Consider the following 23413-nt stretch of genomic DNA (forward strand, 5'->3'; position numbering starts at 1 on the left):
CATAACAAAGGGGTTGAATACTTAGTGACACAATATATTTCAGCTTTCCATTTTTTATTAATTTGTAAACATAAAAAAAAAACATTATTCCCCTTGACATTGTATAGGCCAGTGACAAACAACTGTACGTGTCCAGAGGCCAGTGGCACATGCTTTACTCGGGGGAACCTAAAAATCCATTTGCCTTGCATGCACAGAGGACTCTACGTGTTGCTAGGAGTTAAGGCTCAACAAATTCAAAAGCAATTCTTAATGGTTTAATCACAATATTGGCTAACTTCTGTATAACACTAGCCCAAGCAATAGGAATCAAAGAAGGCATCTTGAAAAGGATATATTCCACAGATTCTCAAATGTCATCTCAAAGAGAAACATCTCAAATGTAAACACTGCAAAGGAATCTTAGCAAAACACCAACTAGGCCTAATAACCAAGTTTAAACTTCAGTCATTCATAATTTTTAAGCAAGAAAAGATGCCAGAAGCCCTCAAACTATCCATGCAATAGGAATCAAAGGACGATAACAAAGTGGAAATGAAGTCGTTAGCTTTCTGAAGACTGAACAATCCCAAGGCCTGCATGTTAGGAGCACTCACTGATCTCAAGTACAGTGGGGCAAAAAATTATTTAGTCAGCCACCAATTGTGCAAGTTCTCCAACTTAAAAAGATGAGAGAGGCCTGTAATTTTCATCATAGGTACACTTCAACTATGACAGACAAAATGAGAAAAACAAATCCAGAAAATCACATTGTAGGATTTTTTTATGAATTTATTTGCAAATTATGGTTGAAAATAAGTATTTGGTCAATAACAAAAGTTTATATTTTGTTAATACCCTTTGTTGGCAATGACAGAGGTCAAATGTTTTCTGTAAGTCTTCACAAGGTTTTCACACACTGTTGCTGGTATTTTGGCCCATTCCTCCATGCAGATCTCCTCTAGAGCAGTGATGTTTTGGGGCTGTTGCTGGGCAACACGGACTTTCAACTCCCTCCAAAGATTTTCTATGGGGTTGAGATCTGGAGACTGGCTAGGCCACTCCAGGACCTTGAAATGCTTCTTACGAAGCCACTCCTTCGTTGCCCGGGCGGTGTGTTTGGGATCATTGTCATGCTGAAAGACCCAGCCACGTTTCATCTTCAATGCCCTTGCTGATGGAATGAGGTTTTCACTCAAAATCTCACGATACATGGCCCATTCTTTCATTCTTTCCTTTACACGGGTCGTCCTAGTCCCTTTGCAGAAAAACAGCCCCTAAATGTCGTTCCACTTCATGATTGTGTCCCACTTGTTGTTGATTCTTCACAAAAAAATACAGTTTTATATCTTTATGTTTGAAGCCTGAAATGTGGCAAAAGGTCGCAAAGTTCAAGGGGGCCGAATACTTTCGCAAGGCACTGTACGTAAGGCTCCCTCTGCTAGGAATACAGGAGCTGGGCACCCCGACACGGACAACTCCAAGTGGAGGTAATTAGGGGAAAATGCCAGGGGAAAATGCTCCACCAGCCGTGGAGGCCAAATAAAAGGAGCCCTGTGGCACACCACTAGAGAGAACGGGGAGAGGCCGACAGCAAGCAGAAGTGGAGAAGAAGGACCGAGCCAAACCTAAGTGATTTTCTTTTATGTTTATTTTCTGTCTTAGTAAAGTTGTTTTTGCGGACTATAACCTCCTTGTCTCTGTATCAATCTCTTCACGCTCAACCCAACGGTTTACCACAGTGTAGGGTATCCAGGCTATATCAGGAAGCAATTCCTTGACATATCTCAAGATCCCCTACATCAAAACAATATGGGGTAAATCCATTTGAATTCAATCACTATTTGACAGCATCCCTTTTGATTTAAACAAAACTTTCTGTACTGTTTGCCCATGGAAGTGGTCAGAAAGTTACTTTTTTGACCCAAATTCAGGAGATAAAAAGGTGCTCAAAGTTGACCCATTTTGTATACCTCACCATACCATGAGACATCCATGTCTTTATTACTGGAAAGATCAACGGCATTTAAAAGCTTACAAACAGCGTTCTCAAACTATTTTTTTTTTCAAGAAGTAAGGTTTATTAAAAATTATGTAATGTTTAAGCATTTAACGTCAATTACCTAAAACTGCATAAACTCCTATTTTTTTGTTGTTGTATATTTGCATGTATTCGCTTAGACCCTACTTCATATCATCTGAGTTGATTGTGTTGTGCCTGCCATTGGTTGAAACACAATATGCTCTTGAATACAGGGTGGGTGTCATTTCAATCTTAGAAATAGAATTCATAGAATGGACCTAATCCTTCATACCATTGCAATTTGGCTGGTACACCTGTGAAATTAAAAGTCATTTAAATTTTATCTTCAATTTTAACTTCAAATATTAACTTCAATTCTCTTCAATTTTAACTTCAATTACTAAATCACAAACATGACTGCCGGTCCACCCACTGTCGAATGTCAACTTAAATGGTAATTTCTATTCTAAATCTATAGGATTTCAATAGGTGTCCTATGTACGATTGACAGTAAAATGTTAAACATATTCCCATTCAAGACAACATTGTGATGTTTGGACCGCCAACAATCTTTGTGGTACCATCTGAGAGTTGAAATTTCAAATGTATTCCCATTTTAGTACATTTATCAGCCAAAACATTACACCCACCCTGTATTAAAGAGCAATTTGTGTCTCAACCGATGGCGGGCACAACACCAAAACCTTAGATTATGTAAAATAGGGGCTTAGCTACAACATATATAAACAATATTTAAACATATATGTTTTTAGATAATTGACAATAAAAAGATAATTTATTTACCAGAAGTTATAAAATAGTTTGACATCCCTGTTTGTAAACTTTTAAATTACGTCTAATCTCAACTGTTTATCTTTCCAGAGATGAATTGTTCCTATTGTTATTGAATGTACTTTTGTTCATCTCATATGTAACTCTGTGTTGCTGTTTTTTGTCGCACTGCTTTGCTTTATCTTGGCCAGGTCGCAGTTGTAAATGAGAACTTGTTCAACTGGCCTACCTGGTTAAATAAAGGTGAAAAAAATAATAATAAAGACATGGATGTCTCATAGCATTTTAAAATGTTTATTTAACCTTTATTTAACTACGCAAGTCAGTTAAGAATAAATTCTTATTTACAATGACGGTCTATCATAAGGCAAAAAGCCTCCTGCAGGGACGGGGGGATTAAAAATAAAAAAAACACAATATAAATATAGGACAAAACACACATCACATCAAGAGAAAACACAACACTACATAAAGAGAGACCTAAGATAACATAACAAGGCAGCAACACATGACAACACAGCATGGTAGCAACACAACATGGTAGCAGCACAAAACATGATACGAACATTATTGGGCACAGACAACAACACAAAGGGCAAGAAGGTAGAGACAGCAGCACATCACACAAAGCAGCCACAACTGTCAGTAAGAGTGTCCATGATTGAGTCTTTGAATGTTAGAGATAAAACTGTCAAGTTTGAGTGTTTGTCGCTAGCTGCAGCGAACTGAATAGTGGAGCGACCCAGGGATGTGTTTGTGCTTTGGGGACCTTTAACAGAATGTGACTGGCAGAATGGGTGTTGTATGTGGAGGATAAGGGCTGCAGTAGATATCTCAGATAGGGGGAGTGAGGCCTAAGAGGGTTTTATAAATAAGCATCAACCAGTGGGTCTTGCGACGGGTATACAGAGATGACCAGTTTACAGAGGAGTATAAGGTGCAGTGATGTGCCCTATAAGGAGCATTGGTGGCAAATCTGATGGCCTATTGGTAAAGAACATCTAGCCGCTCGAGAGCACCCTTACCTGCCGATCTGTAAATTATGTCTCTGTAATCTAGCATGGGTAGGTTGGTCATCTGAATCGGGGTTAGTTTGGCAACTGGGGTGAAAGAGGAGCTATTACGATAGAGGAAACCAAGTCTAGATATAACTTTAGCCTGCAGCTTTGATATGTGCTGAGAGAAGGACAGTGCACCGTCTAGCCATACTCCCAAGTACTTGTATAAGGGGACTACCTCAAGCTCTAAACCCTCAGAGGTAGCAATAATACTTGTGGGAAGAGGGGCATTCTTCTTACCAAACCACATGACCATTGTTTTGGAGGTGTTCAGAAGAAGGTTAAGGGTAGAGAAAGCTTGATGGACACTAAGAAAGCTTTGTTGTAGAGCATTTAACACAAAATCCGGGGAGGGGCCAGCTGAGTATAAGACTATCATCTGCATATAAATGGATGAGAGCTTCCTACTGCCTGAGCTGTTGTTGATGTAAATTGAGAAGAGCGTGTGACCTAGGATTGAGCCTTGGGGTACTCCCTTGGTGACAGGCAGCGGCTGAGACGGCAGATTTTCTAACTTCTTACACTGCCCTCTTTGAGAGAGGTAGTTAGCAAACCAGCCCAAAGACCCCTCAGACACCAATACTCCTTAGCCGGCCCACAAGAATGGAATGGTCTACCGTATCAAAAGCTTTGGCCAAGTCAATAAAAATAGCAGCACAATATTGCTTAGAATCAAGGGCAATGGTGACATCATTGAGGACCTTTAAGGTTGCAGTGAAACATCCATAACCTGAGCGGAAATCAGATTGCATACCCGAGAGAATACTATAGACATCAAGAAAGCCAGTCAGTTGATCATTGACAAGTTTTTCCAACACTTTTGATAAACAGGGCAAAATAGAAATAGCCATATAACAGTTAGGATCAGCTTGATCTCCACTTTAAATAAAAGGGTATGTAATTGAATTCAAATGTATTTACCCTATGGACAGCACCAGTGCCATATATTAAGAGAGTTGGGCCAGGTTTTGGAACGGACGCCATGTTAGCACCTTTATTCTGAAAATTGAAGACATACCAATACGAGAGACACTCTGACAATTCCCTACGTCATGACCCGCTGTAAACAAGTAAAATAGAGCAGTGAATTTAACTGACATTTTTATTGATTAGCATCCGGGAAGTCTGTACTGTGTTGCGGTGTCAACAAATTGCATACACAGTATGCTTTCACTGCACATCTTCAGTGGTTTTAAAAACTATTAGAAATGAACAACACAATGCGGACGTGTCAATTGTCACTTAACAGCGGCTATGGAGGAGAAAGTGGCGCTTGCTGAACGTTCAGACAGAGACCGCATGCATTGGCCCAACTCTCTATATACAGTATGACTCTGGACAGCCCTATCCTCTGTAGGCGGTGGGCCCGAAAAATCGGATCTGCTTTAGTTTTGGAGATGATCACTTTCTGGTGAGGGAGGAGATGTTTTTTTAAAAATATTTTGCATATTTCATATGAACACATTTCCGTTTGCTGGCAATGTTAATTCTTGCAATTGTTTTCAAAATACATACTTGTATGTTTGCTAGCTGGACAGGCAAACGCTGCCAAGTACTAAACAGTAAATCAATCAATCAAAACTTACTATCCAGGTACCATCTCTGCTGATCACGTCTGCCAATCATGTTCTCTGTACCTAAGATACATAAACACAGCTGGCGAAAGCTCGAGAGATCTCTGCCCGGCAAACTGCTATCAAGTCTTTTTAATATTTGTAATCTATTTAGTTATAGAAACATGATACCATCAATGTAAAATAACTCCCAACTTTACTTAGAACGCAGTAGACTTAGCAATGTAGCTAGCTAGCTAAAATAAGCAGACATGTTGCTAGCTGGCAGCAGCAGATACTGTAGCTTTATCACTAGCATGCCATTCTGGGACAGGGTGCTTTAGCTATCATTATTAGTAATAATTTAAGACTACAAAAATCTATAGGACAAGTATTGTAAAGCTAATACAGTTATCAAGGCATTCATGCTGACAAAAGAAATGCTTGTAAACCCGAGCAGAGACTTGACTTGGGTCTGGTTTCAAGGATGGGCTTTTTTGACAGAGGAACTACGTCACTGCCTACGTCACCACAAAAAACAAATTAGTAGCTAGCAAGATGGAGATCACGGATGTGTTTTATGGAGTGCATTTCACAAGTGGCTAGTGTGCATCAACATCCGCAGCGTTCTGGCATGTCTGCCTCTCCCTGTTGGGAGAGTCCACAGATATTTTTTCTACCCTTATAGACGTAGGCAGTGACGTAGCTCTTCTATGCCAAAAGAGTCCATCATAGAAACCAGACCCTAGTCACCGTGTTGCCAAGGGTTGGGATTTTGAGACTACATTATCCCTGTCAATAGGCCTACTTGGAATAGGATGCAGAGCACCCTGCCTCTATCCTTACCCTAGTAGCCTAGTTATTGTCATTTCTCTATCCTTACCCTAGTAGCCTAGTTATTGTCATTTCTCTATCCTTACCCTAGTAGCCTAGTTATTGTAATTGCTCTATCCTTACCCTAGTAGCCTAGTTATTGTCATTTCTCTATCCTTACCCTAGTACCTAGTTATTGTAATTGCTCTATCCTTACCCTAGTAGCCTAGTTATTGTCATTTCTCTATCCTTACCCTAGTAGCCTAGTTATTGTCATTTCTCTATCCTTACCCTAGTAGCCTAGTTATTGTCATTTCTCTATCCTTACCCTAGTAGCCTAGTTATTGTCATTTCTCTATCCTTACCCTAGTAGCCTAGTTATTGTCATTTCTCTATCCTTACCCTAGTAGCCTAGTTATTGTCATTTCTCTATCCTTACCCTAGTAGCCTAGTTATTGTCATTTCTCTATCCTTACCCTAGTAGCCTAGTTATTGTCATTTCTCTATCCTTACCCTAGTAGCCTAGTTATTGTCATTTCTCTATCCTTACCCTAGTAGCCTAGTTATTGTCATTTCTCTATCCTTACCCTTGTAGCCTAGTTATTGTCATTTCTCTATCCTTACCCTTGTAGCCTAGTTATTGTCATTTCTCTATCCTTACCCTAGTAGCCTAGTTATTGTCATTTCTCTATCCTTATCCTAGTAGCCTTGTTATTGTCATTTCTCTATCCTTACCCTAGTAGCCTTGTTATTGTAATAAATAATATTGACTGTCAGGATGTTATTTTCTAGGTCCTAACCTACAATCCTCTGCTGTGATGATTTCTTTGATTCATTCATGTCTCCCATGATCTATTCAGTTCTCCTCTCCTTTGTCTTGGTCCCAGAGATCAACCAAGTGCTATTCACCAAGCATGGGCTCAGCTGATTCATTCACCTGTGAGGAGAACCATCCTGCTGCAGTTTGAACTAGCCCTGCCATCACTATTAGACATTGAGACCCCATATGCATTTGTCTGTTGTCTTTTCTTTGTGGGTTTTATCTTACAGTCTATTGATTTTTAGAGTTGAAGAGAAGCAACTACAGATACACATGCTTGTTAGAGCATCTCAAATACTGCATTCAATATAGAATCAGTTTGACGAGGTGAAAAACAGAATGTTTTACTATTGTAATATGCAGTGATGAGAATTCTATTGTCCCCGTCAGGAGCCCAGACTTTTGCCGTAGATGGTACAGCTATCGTCTCTGGACTACACAATCTTGAGATTGCATTCCGCTAAGGCACTTCTCTCTACATCGGTTATCTACATTGGTGACCAGGGTGGTATACTGCCTGAGACATCTTCGCTATTTGTCTCTTTATTCAAAATGGTGAAACACTAAATGTGATGTTCTTTGTTCTAATGTATAGGCATGACAGGTACACTATGGCAAACATGCATATTTAGTAGTAGAATAATGGATTGGCAAGAATTTGGCACCATCAACTTTGAAGTTTGGTAAGAAAGTAATCATTTAAACCACCTAAATCTATTAAAATTCGCTGGACATTTAGCATTTGAAACTCAAACATTCATTTCCCAACTGCTTTTTCTATAATCCTGCAGTCTCTTTATCATTCTCCACATCTTATATTAAAATGCATTCAACATTATGCGTGCCGACCATGGTATTGGGCAGCTGCTGACATTTGAGAACTCATCTGGTCATCTTATTGCAGAGCACATTGTATACATTTTGCCCAGCTGTTTTTAGAGAAGATTGTATTGCAAGGTATATGTGTTGTATTGCAAGGCTATGTTTAGGATATGCCATGTTGGCTAATATGCAGCTGTTGTTTTTAAACCTCCATTCTAGAATGCATGACACACACACATTTCTATCTATACCTTTTGGGCTTTATGCAAATGATATGACTGAATGTTTCTTTAACCCTTACACTCATGGGATTTGGCCTCTATGGATAAGGCTAAATTGAAATGTTTCTTACAGAAGAAACATGGAAAGCATATGCATAACCATGGTAGCAATGGAAAGGGAACAGTTTGGAGATTATGGGAAAAAATGATGATTAAAGGTGAGGACACAACAGTTCACCTGACAAGACTGAATCCTGAAGCATTTTACATTTACTGTACTTTTTGCCACATTTGTTTATAACAAAATCTGAAAATACTCTGGATACATTCAGTAACATAAGAATATTCTTGGAAAAGTTGGGTTAGGTGCAACATCTATATGTTGCCACACAGCTCTCCAAAGTGTGCACAGTCCCTAAGTAATTTCAATGAACTTTTATGACTCAAAGAAGAGTGTTCAACTATAAAGGTGCAATTTTGAGCTCTTCCAGCTGTGCCGATGAGGAACTAGAGCAAGCTCACTTTTATTTTGTTTGTTTGTAACACAGCCCTGCATCCTCACCTTCACACAATTACAGTTGTTTACGCAACCCAAAAAGGGTCCATTATAAATTGCAACCTGGGTCGGGTGGGTATCATTTGAAAGCGTGTCGCCAACATGACTAGCAAAATGACTAAATATGATCTTACAGTGTTGTGTTTATCATTGTCCAAAATGCATACGCGTATGCACAGCAGTGTCCTAGAATATTGGACCATTGGCTTTCATACTTTTAGACTTCTCAGTGCAGCTCAAGCTATTTCTCTAACTGTCAACACATTGAAATGAATAGAGGACGCATACCAGAGCCGCATTGGTTGAGAATTGTGGGGAGGGAGGTGCTCGATCAGGCTGTGCATTTCCAGCGGTGGTGGTCTCAGAGCCGTGTAGCTATGTCACAAAGGACACTGGACTATAGCGCCTCAGCATCAGTAGACTATGATTTACGCTTTATGCTTTCTCAAGGCAATTCAGAGAAGCAGATGGTAATTTTGGTGCGCATAGAATGGAGTCGTAAGTGCATTTAGATGTGTGAGCCGCTGTAAACTTTCTTCACAATACAACAAATATAGGCTTTTTCTGTTCAAGACAAGCCAAGGTACAGTTGAAGTCGGAAGTTTACATACACTTAGGTTGGAGTCATTAAAACTTGTTTTTCAACCACTCCACAAATGTTTTGTTAACAAACTATAGTTTTGGCAAGTCGGTTAGGACATCTACTTTGTACATGACACAAGTCATTTTTCCAACAATTATTTACAGAGACTATTTCACTGTATCTCAATTCCAGTGGGTCAGAAGTTAACATACACTAAGTTGACTGTGCCTTTAAACAGCTTGGAAAATTCCAGAAAATGATGTCAATGCTTTAGAAGCTTCTGATAGGCTAATTGACATAATTTGAGTCAATTGGAGGTGCACCTGTGAATGTATTTCAAGACCTACCTTCAAACTCTGTGTTCCTTTGCTTGAGATCATGGGAAAATCAAAAGAAATCAGCCAAGACCTCAAAAAACAAATTGTAGACCTCCACAAGTCTGGTTCATCCTTGGGAGCAATTTCCAAATGCCTGAAGGTACCACATTCATCTGTACAAACAATAGTACGCAAGTATAAACAACATGGGACCACGCAGCTGTCTTACAGCTCAGGAATGAGACACAATCTGTCTCCTAGAGATGAACATACTTTGGTGCGAAAAGTGCAAATCAATCCCAGAACAACAGCAAAGGACCTTGTGAAGATGCTGGAGGAAACAGGTACAAATGTGTATATATATCCACAGTAAAATTAGTTCTATATCGACATAACCTGAAAGGCCGCTCAGCTAGGAAGAAGCCACTGCACCAAATCCGCCATAAAAAAGCTAGACTTCAGTTTGCAACTGTACATGGGGACATACATTTTGGAGAAATGTCCTCTGGTCTGATGAAACAAAAATAGAACTGTTTGGGCATAATGACCATCGTTATGTTTGGAGGGAAAAGGGGGAGGCTTGCAAGCCGAAGAACACCATCCTAACTGTGAAGCACGGGGGTGGCAGCATGTTGTGGGGCTGCAGGAGGGACTGGTGCACTTCACAAAATAGATTGAATCGTGAGGAAGGAAAATGATGTGGATATATTAGCAACATCTCAAGACATCAGTTAGGAAGTTAAAGCTTGGTCTCAAATTGGTCTTCCAAATGGACAATGACCCCAAGCATATTTCCAAAGTTGTGGCAAAATGGCTTAAGGACAACAAAGTCAAGGTATTGGAGTGGCCATCACAAAGCCCTGACCTCAATCCTATAGAAAATGTGTGGGCAGAACTGAAAAAGCATGTGTGAGCAAGGAGGCCTACAAACCTGACTCAGTTACACCAGCTTTGTCAGGAGGAATGGGCCAACATTCACCCAACTTATTGTGGTAAGCTTGTGGAAGGTTACGAGGATTAAATGTCAGGAATTGTGAAACTGAGTTTAAATGTATTTTGCAAAGGTGTTTAAACTTCCGACTTCAACTGTATAACACCATGTCATCTTCTAACTGTACATCAAACATAGTGATCATAAAATTTGACACTGTATATGACATGAGTTTAATGATATGGAAACGAAGTGCACATTTGGACTTGCGGGTGTTTGGCTTGCTTGTATGACATCAAAGCTGTATTTATTATAATCCTCAACGTCTCAGTAAATAGAGTCCTTGTAATTTACAGCATTTTCCTCACTCAGACAATAAAACATTTGCAAAAGTTGCCCAATTAGTGGGAGGGATAGGGGCAAATTCTTGTCGCGCGTGGTGGTCAAGACAGAACGGTTGTAAGTCAAAACCCATGCAAAGCTGTGAAGTAATGTATAGCATATTACAGTACAGCCACTGCGTTCCAATTTAGCCACTTATCAGTGACCCAAATGTGGCATTTTCAACCCGTACAAGTGTGAAGGCCTACGCCTGCAGATAGTTACTTGAAATGAGACATATAACCATGCCAAAACATGATTCAAAATGGGAATTCACCGACAGATAGCTCAGGAAACACCAGCTTCCTAAGCAGGCAAATTGACATTTACAATAGCTGGCTAGGCTAGTCAGACTAACATTGACTAGCTTTCAATAAATTGGCTAAGCGATCAACGGAGTTACCTCTTCATACGATCAAGACAATTCACATTGCATGCTGCATATTTCAAGTGCACTCAAAAAAACAGATTTTGATCCTATTTCAGTCTTCATCAAACATTTCTGCAAGAATTTAAGGTGCCAACACATTTTATAGTCATAAGACTGTTTCACTGTCAGATTTTTTTTAAAGAAATCAGCGCCTCCTTCGGGGATCGATCAACTTCACGCTTTTCGGCCCACTGCAGTTTATCTTAGACTGGTAGGCCTAGCCATAGAGATCTTATTAAATTACTGTTCTAATTATATGGGCCTAGCCTATTCAAACGTGTCATTAGAGGAAGCCATGAAACAAGAACATTACATTCTTAACCAAGAAAGGCATTATTGCAGGAGGAGCCAATACCCAGCTGCTTGAAACACATAATTATTTCAACCTCATACAAGCAGCAATTAACTTTCTATGACCCCTTCCTGCTAAATATAATTATCTGGCATGAAACCTGCATAGTAGTGTTTTAATGTGTGTGATGTTTAAAAACATTCAATGCACTGATTGAATGGAGTTTGAAGGATTCCTTTCAACAGCTTTCTGTCTGCAGATGAAGTCAGATAGCTAGTTTCTACTTACAGTGGTGGAAGAAGTACCCAATTTTCATACTTGAGTAAAGATACCTTGATAGGAAATGACTCAAGTAATAGTCCCCCGGTAAAATACTACTTGAGTAAAAGTCCAAATGTATTTAGTTTTAAATATACTTAACTATCAAAAAAAGTATAAATAAAATTGATAATATTAATAATATATATATTTTTTAAATCCACAGATAGCTACGGGCAGGCACACTCCAACACCCAGACATCATTTACAAATGAAGCCTTTGTGTTTTTGTCAGTCCACCAGATCAGAGGCAGTAGGGATGTTCTCTTGATAAGTGTGTGAATTTGGCCATTTTCATGTCCTGCTAAGCATTCAAAATGTAATGAGTACTTTTTGGGTGTCAGGGAAAATGCATGGATAAAAGTATTATTTTCTTTAGGAATGTAGTCAAGTAATAGAAATAGTAAAGTACAGATAACAAAAAAACGATAAGTAGTACTTTAAAGTATTTTTACTTAAATACTTTACACCAAAGACTATTTACCTACAATATAATATGTTGGGAAAATAGTTTTAGGCCTATTAGTTAGGTAACTTTTTTTCCACACACAGTTAGTTCACTGATGAAATAGAGCTAACGTTAGTAATAAGCAAGCTAATTTACAGGACTCCTCAAAATAATCATTAACTACATCAGCAAATCCAGTCCTCGGGGGACGGATTGGTGTCACACATTCGTCCCAGCACCTGCTAACACACCTGACTCCAATAATTAACTAATCATGATCTTCAGTTTAGAATGTAATTAGTCTAATCAGCTCTATTTGCTAGGAAAAAGTGTGACACCGACACTCCGGTCCCCAAGGACTGGAGTTGCCCATCCCTGAACTAGATTAACGTTAATCTCGAATTAATTAAATTATATGTAGCCACCGCCACAAAACGTAATATATAGCTACATAATTAGACATGATTAATGAAGATTACCTAATGTTAGTCATGAGCAAAAAAACTGCAAGAGGCTAGTCAAAACAAAACACACTGCTGCTTTTGCGTGTGTTGCCATGGCAACAGCGAGAAGTATGCAAACGACCTACTTTTCATTGAAACATAGCTAACTCATTTAAATCCTATTAATCTATTCACATGCATTTACCTTATATTTGTTTGTTGGGGGTAACGGTGAGATCCGTTATTGTATTCATCCAACGTTACAGTCTCTTTAGCAACCAGGAATCAAGTGACATCGCAAGAGCCACTTTCCTTAACTTTTCTTGTGTGATGCGAAAGGTGGTGTACTACGGATACTAAACAGGGACAAAAAAGCGCAGTGAAAAATCTGGCGTCATATAATATTCTCTACCAACAGCAACACTTGATTTGAATGCTCTACTAAAGGAAATGTGTATTCTTATAGAAATACATAATTCATGTATTGCTGTTACGGTATACAAATTGTCATACATTGGAATGTTTTGAATAGTAAACCTATTTATTTTCACACATTTCATGAAAATAAGAATAAGTCTGACTATGGTAAGTTAAACTGAATAGCACTATAGTTTACGTATGCAAACTTCACAGGGTGGCCTATCTGCCTACATGGTGATTAGTCCCCATCTAGTGGAGAAAAGTGATATAAAAAATGATTGCCGTCAATATGTTTCTTATTATTTTGTACCTAATGTTTACAATTCCATTTCTGTAAAATTCTAAAATTCATATTTCCAATTATCAGCGTAGGAGGGAACAATACAGTTTAAATGTGATAAGCAGTAGTATTTGGATCTCCTTTTAGTACACATTTTTAGACCTAGCAGTGGACATCTTGCCAGTTCTTGGACTGTCCATTGTAAGCATTAATTATGGTTGCACATTTGAAAGAGTGATGCTTGTATAATATACTTTTGCAATTTTATTGTCTCTCAACGTATGACCACATTTTCTAAATACAACAGAATGGAAAAGACAAAACATTATTGTGATATTACATTCCTTATTAAGAACTGAGCCAAACTAAAAAAGCATTTCAAACTTAACATTTTGGACAGACATGCTAAAGACAGACATTTAAAGACATTACAAGCTGAGTTAAATCAATGTTTCTGCTTTTTGCAAAGATAATAATCCCTAGATGAGTTAGCTGATCACATGCAAACAGTACCCTGAAATCCAAGCACAGCAGTTAAACCTTGCAGGTCTGAGCTGGGTTGTATACACATTATCCTACCAACAATCGGCACATAGTTCTAATGAGATTCCAAAGCAATGACTGGTATGCTAATTGTAGGTTGTTTTGCATTCGATTCATATTCAAAGCACTATTCAACAAAATTATTGGATGAAAAAAAGCAAGGTGTTTCACCAGAACAAACTATTGGAGTGTAGCTGAATCATTAACTTTAAACCACATAATACAAATGGGACATTATTTAGTTCATTGAATAATTCACACAATACTCATACCCCCAAATAGCTCTTTTATTGCAAGTTGGTCCACACCAGGCATAATCACCCACTGGGTACACACTGGTTGAATCACGTTGAACCAATGTGGAATAAACGTTGAATTGATATATGTGCCCAGTGGGTAATTTTCAACTAGAATCAAGAATGAGAGGGAACGTTTGTTTATATGCAAAACACAATCACAGACATTTGCTTGTACTATCCAAAGTAATACAGCAGAAAACGCATTGAATACAGGAAATCAACAGAATATGTACATGCAAAACAAATAGCTGCACATTCCTTTACTACTATGTAGGGAATGAATATACAGTGCCTTGCGAAAGTATTCAGCCCCCTTGAACTTTGCGACCTTTTGCCACATTTCAGGCTTCAAACATAAAGATATAAAACTGTATTTTTTTGTGAAGAATCAACAACAAGTGGGACACAATCATGAAGTGGAACAACATTTATTGGATATTTCAAACTTTTTTAACAAATCAAAAACTGAAAAATTGGGCGTGCAAAATTATTCAGCCCCTTTACTTTCAGTGCAGCAAACTCTCTCCAGAAGTTAGGTGAGGATCTCTGAATGATACAATGTTGACCTAAATGACTAATGATGATAAATACAATCCACCTGTGTGTAATCAAGTCTCCGTATAAATGCACCTGCACTGTGATAGTCTCAGAGGTCTGTTAAAAGCGCAGAGAGCATCATGAAGAACAAGGAACACACCAGGCAGGTCCGAGATACTGTTGTGAAGAAGTTTTAAGCCGGATTTGGATACAAAAAGATTTCCCAAGCTTTAAACATCCCAAGGAGCACTGTGCAAGCGATAATATTGAAATGGAAGGAGTATCAGACCACTGCAAATCTACCAAGACCTGGCCGTCCCTCTAAACTTTCAGCTCATACAAGGAGAAGACTGATCAGAGATGCAGCCAAGAGGCCCATGATCACTCTGGATGAACTGCAGAGATCTACAGCTGAGGTGGGAGACTCTGTCCATAGGACAACAATCAGTCGTATATTGCACAAATCTGGCCTTTATGGAAGAGTGGCAAGAAGAAAGCCATTTCTTAAAGATATCCATAAAAAGTGTTGTTTAAAGTTTGCCACAAGCCACCTGGGAGACACACCAAACATGTGGAAGAAGGTGCTCTGGTCAGATGAAACCAAAATTGAACTTTCTGGCAACAATGCAAAATGTTATGTTTGGCGTAAAAGCAACACAGCTCATCACCCTGAACACACCATCCCCACTGACAAACATGGTGGTGGCAGCATCATGGTTTGGGCCTGCTTTTCTTCAGCAGGGACAGGGAAGATGGTTCAAATTGATGGGAAGATGGATGGAGCCAAATACAGGACCATTCTGGAAGAAAACCTGATGGAGTCTGCAAAAGACCTGAGACTGGGACGGAGATTTGTCTTCCAACAAGACAATGATCCAAAACATAAAGCAAAATCTACAATGGAATGGTTCAAAAATAAACATATCCAGGTGTTAGAATGGCCAAGTCAAAGTCCAGACCTGAATCCAATCGAGAATCTGTGGAAAGAACTGAAAACTGCTGTTCACAAATGCTCTCCATCCAACCTCACTGAGCTCGAGCTGTTTTGCAAGGACGAATGGGAAAAAATTTCAGTCTCTCGATGTGCAAAACTGATAGACATACCCCAAGCGACTTACAGCTGTAATCGCAGCAAAAGGTGGCGCTACAAAGTATTAACTTAAGGGGGCTGAATAATTTTGCACGCCCAATTTTTCAGTTTTTGATTTATTAAAAAAGTTTGAAATATCCTATAAATGTCGTTCCACTTCATGATTGTGTCCCACTTGTTGTTGATTCTTCACAAAAAAATACAGTTTTATATCTTTATGTTTGAAGCCTGAAATGTGGCAAAAGGTCGCAAAGTTCAAGGGGGCCGAATACTTTCGCAAGGCACTGTACTAGCTGCTTACGTTCCTGTCCACGGAAAAGCAATTTTACCCATTGTTACAGCTTAAAATTAGAAACAGCCCATGTAATACTGCCACAGCAGAAATTCAATAGGATTTATGTGAAGTCATATGCCATAAGATGTTGTTAGTGAGGCAATTTACCCATAATTCTCACCTTATTACTGTCCCCTCTGAGAGGTAGACATTGGTGCATATTCCTTGATGCAAACTCAAATATGTTGTGCTCTTTGATCCATAAAACTACTTCTGGAAAGTAATTTTCCTTGAAATAGTTTGGAATTAGGAAAGGAACTTAAGCGTTCAAGGATACTCTACTGGCAACATGGGATTTAGAATATCAAGAGGGAAAAATAAAAATGTAAGAAGATCAGAATGGCAGTGACTTCTTGAAAAAAGAGAACAATTATTTGATTACATGACAAACATGACACTAAATAGGGTCAGCCATTGCTAAATACGTAGATGTTATACAATCAACAGTAAACAGGGGCTACAGATAAAGTCTCAATGGTGTAAAGTACTTAAGTAAAAATACTTTAAAGTATTACTTAAGTAGTTTTTGGGGGTATCTGCACTTCATTATTTATATTTTTGACTACTTTTTCCCTTTACATTTACTACATTCCTAAAGAAAATAATGTACTTTTTACTTCATACATTTTCTCTGATACCCAAAAGTACTTGTCACATTTTGACAGGAAAATGGTCCAATTCACACACTTATCAAGAGTACATCCTTGTCATCTCTACTGCCTCTGATCTGGTGGACCAACTTAACACAAATGCTTTATTTGTAAATGAATGTCTGAGTGTTGGAGTGTGCCTCTGGCTATCCGTAAATAAATTCAAATGTACCAATTGTGCCATCTGGTTTGCATAATATAAGGCATTTTTTATTATTAATACTTTTACTTTTGATACTTAAGTATGTTTAAAACCAAATACTTTTAGACTTTTACTCAAGTAGTATTTTACTGGGTGACTTTCACTTCTACTCAAGTATGACATTTGAGTACTTTTTCTACCACTGTAAAGTCTGGACTATGACGTATGTCATTCAAACTTACAGCGCTGTCCCTGTCCCTATCACAATAAGTGTTCATCAGAATCAACAGCCCAGGTGTCCACAATATATAAACACAAGTCATCCCGATCAAACATCCCATCAACGTCCACATGAGCACCCCCACCTTCAGACAGATTTCCTCCTCTTGCCGAAGACATTGTTGATGAGCTTGGCTATGGACTTAGAGCCACTGTAGCGGTGGAGGTCGGCCCGGTACTTCAGGTGATCCATGACGTGGCGGATGAGCTTGGTGAAGAGGTTGGATATCTCCAGGTAGTCCTCTGCTGCAGAAACCTCCTGGAAATGGCATCTGTGCTCCTGAGCCAAAGCATAACCCTCCTCCTCAAACACCTGACGGGCGTGGCACAGGTCCTGCTTGTTCCCCACCAGGCAGATTGGGATGTCCATCTTGTCCATCTCTCTGTCCAAAACAGGCACACCAGAGTCAAAAAACCTCCCTCCTTAAAATGATCATAAACTTAATCAAAATATGTGTTTCTTCTGACTCATCATGAATTTCATCTGACGTTCATCACATTCATCTGAATTAGTAAGGCTGTATAAACTACTGAAATGTTTATTGAAGCAGCCCACAGTATCAAAGAAAAACGAACCAAGTAGGTCAAGTGGTGGCTTCAGTGAAGTTTCAGAGAGTTTATATAATGCAGACAGACCCTCGCCCAAAGTGCTCTTTTGATATACAGTGAGGGTGACTTCTGCTTCACATCTATTTCATGGAGTGTCAAACCATCAGGACCCAGCTGAAGTAAAATCCCACCACACAAATTAGGCCTGACCACCCATGTCATTTTGTGAGCCATATGTGAGTCTTTATCATCTCAAGCTGTCCCAGCTCACTCTTCCACACAGTGTCCGTCGACTGGCTGCAACCTACTTTCACTTAAAGTCCTGTAACAAATGTCCAGTGGAATCCCAATAGTTTCTCTAGTATTTAATCATGTTTTAATTAACGCCTCTGAGAAAATTGGATACAAGCCATTCTGGGCAAATTCAATTGAACATGAGAAATAATTTACTCATATAATTAACTAAGTTGAGCAATGAGGTTGTAAATCCTAGAAAACATGTTTATCAAGAAGGAAAAGCCTACACTTCTATCACAGACAGCTGCCTTTTGTGTTCACTTCGACTTCTTTTCTCTCTATGGTACAACAATGTTAAAATCATGTTGGAATCTGCCACTTGAACTGGTGTGTGCCCCCCTGTTAGCATAAATGTCTGTCCAGGAATAGGAATCATTAATTCATCAAAGCCCAATCCCTTCCCTCCGGTAGGCATCAGGCCCTGGGTCGCAGGTCACAGTCACTCACCCCTTGCAGCGCTCTCCACGGGCTTCTTTGATCTGACATAGGATATTTTGGGCGTTGAGGAAGGACATTTGGTCGCTGATGTTGTACACCACGATAAATCCATCGGCCCACTCCACCGGCTCTTCCAGGATACATTTGCTCTCTCCACTCTGACAGGGCAGGGGACAGGGGGTGGACAACAGATCACAAACACATCCTCACACATCTTACCTGACTTATGGAAAAGAATGGAAAAAATATTATGAATGATCTTTTGGTCACTCAAAGCCTATTTTACATGGGAAAAGGCTCCCCAGCATTACGCACACCTGCCTTCCCCCCCGTCACGCGCATCAGCGATTATTGGACTCAATTACCACTGTCATTACCGCCCCTATATCTGTCTGGTTCCCCGCTCTGTTCCCGGCTTCAGCATTAATTGTCGTTTGTCGTTGTTTACCCGTGTGCTGACGCTGGTCCTGTTGTGTTACCTGTCTGTTCCTGATTAAATGTTGTCTCCCTGTACCTGCTTCTCATCTCCAGCGTCGGTCTTTACAGGAAATAGGGTAACTGTGCAAAACCTTTAAACTATTTAATAGAGGTCCATTTTATTAGGTAGCCTCACCCCTCGGAGAACTATGGAATATGAGAAAAGTAATGGGAGGTGAAGCTGTTGAGTACAAGCTTGTGTTTAAATCATATCAACGTTTATTGGTCGCGTACACAGACTTGCAGGTGTTATGGCAGGTGCAGTGAAATGCTAATACAAAGTTGTCTTTGACCTAAAAACGGGGCAACCGTGTCTGTCGGCGCCATCTTGTCAACTTGAACAAGACTTGCCACAGGAGCTTACAAATTGGTCCATGATATCTGACATCCCCTACACCATTGAAGTTGACATTTGTAAAGGTTATGGTTATGGGTAGGGGTTAAGGTTAGGGTTTAGGGTAGGGATGTCCAAAGGAGCCTGGATAACACTGACACTTAGAAATTATAGTTTCAAGTTGTATTAGTCGTATGTACGGGATACAAATGGTATACACCATCCAACGAAATGCTTACTTACAGGTTCCTTCTTAACAATGAGAAACAAAATATAAGAATACGAACATAAAATAAATGGTTCAGTAGAACAGAATAAATATTTGAACATATGTATTATAAAGGAAGGCACAATTTATAATCCAATATTTACAGTACACATGTTTTGGGGAAAGAGGGATTGGGGCAAGTCAAAGGCATGTCAACAGTACATGACTTTTTTTGTTCCATAAAACAGGAAATAGACCAGAGAAAGGCATGTACTGTACAGCAGTAGTTCCCAAACTGTGGGGCGTGCCCTGGGTCGGCAGGGGAGGGGGGGGGACTCAGTCTGGCTTTAAACTTATTCTTGAAAGTTGTAATAGTAGACTGTACAAGGTGCCATTTCGAAATTGGGCCATCAGTTCCTCTTGTCATGTCAGTCATTGCATACCTTAGAGAGCTATTTATAACTTGTCAGAAATGTCCAGATCAACTACCCCATGTCAGCTAACATTTTTTTATTTAGTTTTTTTAACCCATAGATATTGTTGTAATTGTTTTGTCATTCAAATATCACGAATACACATTAGACACGGCAAATTGTATAGAATTGCAAGAAAATTTGCTTTAAAACTGTTTCATTTCCTTTGCAACTCCTGAACAAAATGTGTGGAGTGGTTGGAAATAAGCTTTAAACCTGCAACATTCTCTCCACCAACATTAGGGGTGTTTGTCATGAACAGTGCTTGTGCCCATAGGAATAGATGCGGCACGTGCATGCAGGGGGGGGGGCGGGGGGGGGGGGGGGGGGGAATCATAATAAAACCCAACATTTGGGAATAACGGGTACCATATGCGGCTGCATAAGCAGTCAACATGTTCTAGTGCTGCCTGTCTCTGCTTTCCAAGGGCTGATCATTGTGTCTAGTGTATTCTGAGCTACAGGGGATTATCATAAATCACATCAGAACACAACATACAATCTATTTCCCATGCCATTAGATACTACTATGTTAGGCATGAGCTAAAAACACATGAATATATGCAGGGAACAGATCTGATACCTGTGAACACGGATCAAATACTTCCAAGTGTAACAGTCTTCCTTCGATGGAGAGTCTTTTATGGTATAAGGAGTCTGTAACACAAGTTCAAAGCATACTTATTGTAATAGGAAACCTGCAATAGATCAAATCTGATGTAAATAGTAATGTACAGACTTCTCCCATGAAATAATGATTACTGTAAGCCTCAAACAACCAGGCCATGATTGTTCTGATGAAGTAGACTGAGTTAATTCATTTAAGGGAAAGGTCTGAAGTCATATACCCCTGTGTAAACTGTAACATCAAATGCAGCCATCTTCCAGCATGTTAAACAAGCGATGACTAATGGGAACATGTCAACATGCCAATGACTTCATTCAGAAATTATAAGTTCCCCTCGGCCAAGCATATCACATTAAACCAAAACATGTGTTAACACATACTATATGTGAACTTGAAGAATCATTTGAATAGTCAAATCAGTAAATGATTACTTAAAATTCACTCACAATTAAAATGCCTGTGTGAACTATACTTAACTTCCTGGTGGATATTGTACTGTGCAGTATGTGTGTTTCAGTTCATGTCAGACTCCCAGGGGTAATAAAGTAATACAACGTTTTACTTCCTAAGTTGATGACATTGGTGAACAGCCAGTAGCAACAGACTGTAACTGTGAATACAACAGATTGCATTTTTATGTCCTGAGAGCATATCTATATGACATTGTAAAAACATTACTACCCTCCTTTAAATATTGGTGAGAAATCTGTGTACTCACTGGCGTTGGAGGCATACTCTCCAATGAAACGTTTTGTCAGGAACCTTACCAGAACAGCTGGAGAGGGATAAATGTGACATGGGTAAGACAGGCGTATTATTATACAGGAAACAAAAACATAAACAACAAATAGTTGAATCTAGGCTTGGATACTTTGGTCTTAGTAGTGGAACCCTGAACAGTTGTTTGGTAAGCTAAAACAGGGCTGTTCAGTCATGGTGTTTTCCTATTGTGCACTTCTCCTCCACTCTCCCCTCCATGTGGATTGAACACTGCAGTGGGCTTTCTCCTGCATCTACTTTTATTAGTTTCTACCACAGTATCATTTCTCTCTCTCTCAAGAGACCTTGGTTGAACATGTTCCAGTTAGCCTGAGGGATCGCACTTTCCCCTGGCTTACAAGAAAAAGTATTCCTCGTCAATTAAATGCATGTTCCAACCATCAATCTAAATTTCCTCTCTCCAAAACCTTACATAAATCTAGCAACTTCATTCCTCTTCTAGAGTTATGATCTAAAAACATTGTGCTTGGAGCTCATGCAGCGATCTCCATCTATCTGTCTAGGTGATCATTTCCCTCTGGTCACGGCTACACTGTAGAATGTTACACTGTTTACAGTGAGGGAAATTACACGTTCATATGCAAAGCATAGAAATAAGCAGTTCAATTGTTCTGTTCGTTTAGGAGACCTTGCAAGCCCCTACAGTCAAATACAAGACACTAGGCAGTTAAAGAAATACTTAATGATGCAAATACATACATTATTCATTCAGACACTTACCTGACTTCCCTGCTCCCTCGCTGCCCAGCAGAGCCAACTTGATGTCATTCATGTCTGCAGACGAGGTGAGCTGCTGAGAAGGACTAGCTGAGCTCTCTTTCTTGCTGCTGTCATGTACGTTAGGCAGTATCAGGATTACAACTGTGCTTGTAAGAACTGCTCAGCCACAACAGATGCCTGTGGAAAAAAGGAAAACATACACAGTGTTTCATGTCCCCTCTCACCCAATGAGGAGAGGGCCAAGTTGGATTACACAGAGGTCACCACAACACTGAATACCTTAAGAATCTCTCTTGCTCCTTTCCAGTTAAAACATTAATAGTAGCCAGGGGGAGAAATGGCACTCAATATAACTTAACAAAGTTAATACGTCTTCCAGATCATTTGATTACTTTCTTTCATTTATTGTTTTCCCCCCTCAGGACATGGCAGAAAATGGTAATATATTTGACTGCAATTTACAATGCAGACATCTAAAAAGACAAAACCTTGATGCTTTCTAAATGGCTCTTTCACATTCACTGTACCAGTCTATAGTCCCACCTATCTAGGGATTGTCCTTGGCCTCTGGGTACACAACATGTAAGCTGCTGAACATCTGCAGTGCTGTGGGGATAGACAGGGCTTTAGGGAGACCAGAAACAGTTAATACCGCTGATACCTCCCAATTACCATGGCTAACACATAAGCTAAGCATTAAATGCCAACATATGTCCAACGTATGAGGCATGGTTTGATTGCAGGGTTCAGTACCTTTGAAAGGGAGGTACAACAATCCACTTTCCCTTTTTCCCCCCACAGTTCAAAAAGAACTAAGAAAGTCATTCAATTCTCCAAACTTCAATTTCATGGACTGCTTCACTAGTCAAAAAGTCCTTTCATTTCTTTGTATTTTTTACACCGGCTGATTTTTCCCCATGTCTACCACTGTCATTGTTGACTAAAGTTCACAGGGGTGTCGCATAATTATCCTGTTATGTTTCATTTTACGTCTGTTACCTGAAAGGTCGCAGAACCCAGGAATAAAAGGCTTAAAATGTGTCCAGGACCAAAAATGATGCAGCACATTGTTGCCTGATTGTTCCATGAGAAGAATCAAATCATTAAGCTTCACTGAGGGAAGCACAGCAGGGAGACAAGACTGAAGACTGTACA

At 39.5% G+C, this 23413-nt stretch overlaps 2 protein-coding genes across 3 annotated transcripts in view; both read right to left on the reverse strand.

The window, feature by feature from the left end:
* stk33 (serine/threonine kinase 33) overlaps positions 1-13127 on the reverse strand; it is a 37341-nt gene extending 24214 nt beyond the window's left edge. For both annotated transcript variants that reach the window (XM_031813738.1, XM_031813742.1), the window contains exon 1: positions 12986-13127. The gene's annotated coding sequence lies outside the window, so the exon portion shown is untranslated. The remainder of the gene's footprint in view (positions 1-12985) is intronic.
* Positions 13128-17208: 4081 nt separating this feature from the next.
* Positions 17209-22476, reverse strand: rerglb (RERG/RAS-like b). The gene is made up of 5 exons (XM_031816036.1): positions 22259-22476; positions 21477-21533; positions 20714-20787; positions 18648-18796; positions 17209-17737 (listed from the first exon to the last, which is right to left on the reverse strand). The coding sequence occupies exons 1-5, from the start codon at positions 22308-22310 to the stop codon at positions 17443-17445; spliced, it is 627 nt and encodes a 208-aa protein (XP_031671896.1). The 5' UTR covers positions 22311-22476; the 3' UTR covers positions 17209-17442.
* Positions 22477-23413: the final 937 nt, after the last annotated feature.

Source organism: Oncorhynchus kisutch, linkage group LG3 (genome assembly GCF_002021735.2).
Source record: "Oncorhynchus kisutch isolate 150728-3 linkage group LG3, Okis_V2, whole genome shotgun sequence".
Taxonomy (NCBI): Eukaryota; Metazoa; Chordata; class Actinopteri; order Salmoniformes; family Salmonidae; genus Oncorhynchus; species Oncorhynchus kisutch.

Excerpts from the sequence above, each read along its gene's own strand:
- rerglb (XM_031816036.1), bottom strand. The coding sequence starts at position 22,310 with ATGAATGACATCAAGTTGGCTCTGCTGGGCAGCGAGGGAGCAGGGAAG. Across the intron at positions 21,534-22,258 it reads CGAGGGAGCAGGGAAGTCAG|CTGTTCTGGTAAGGTTCCTG; the intron begins GTAAGTGTCTGA and ends ATCCCTCTCCAG. Across the intron at positions 17,738-18,647 it reads CGTGGAGAGCGCTGCAAGGG|AGAGATGGACAAGATGGACA; the intron begins GTGAGTGACTGT and ends TGTTTTGGACAG.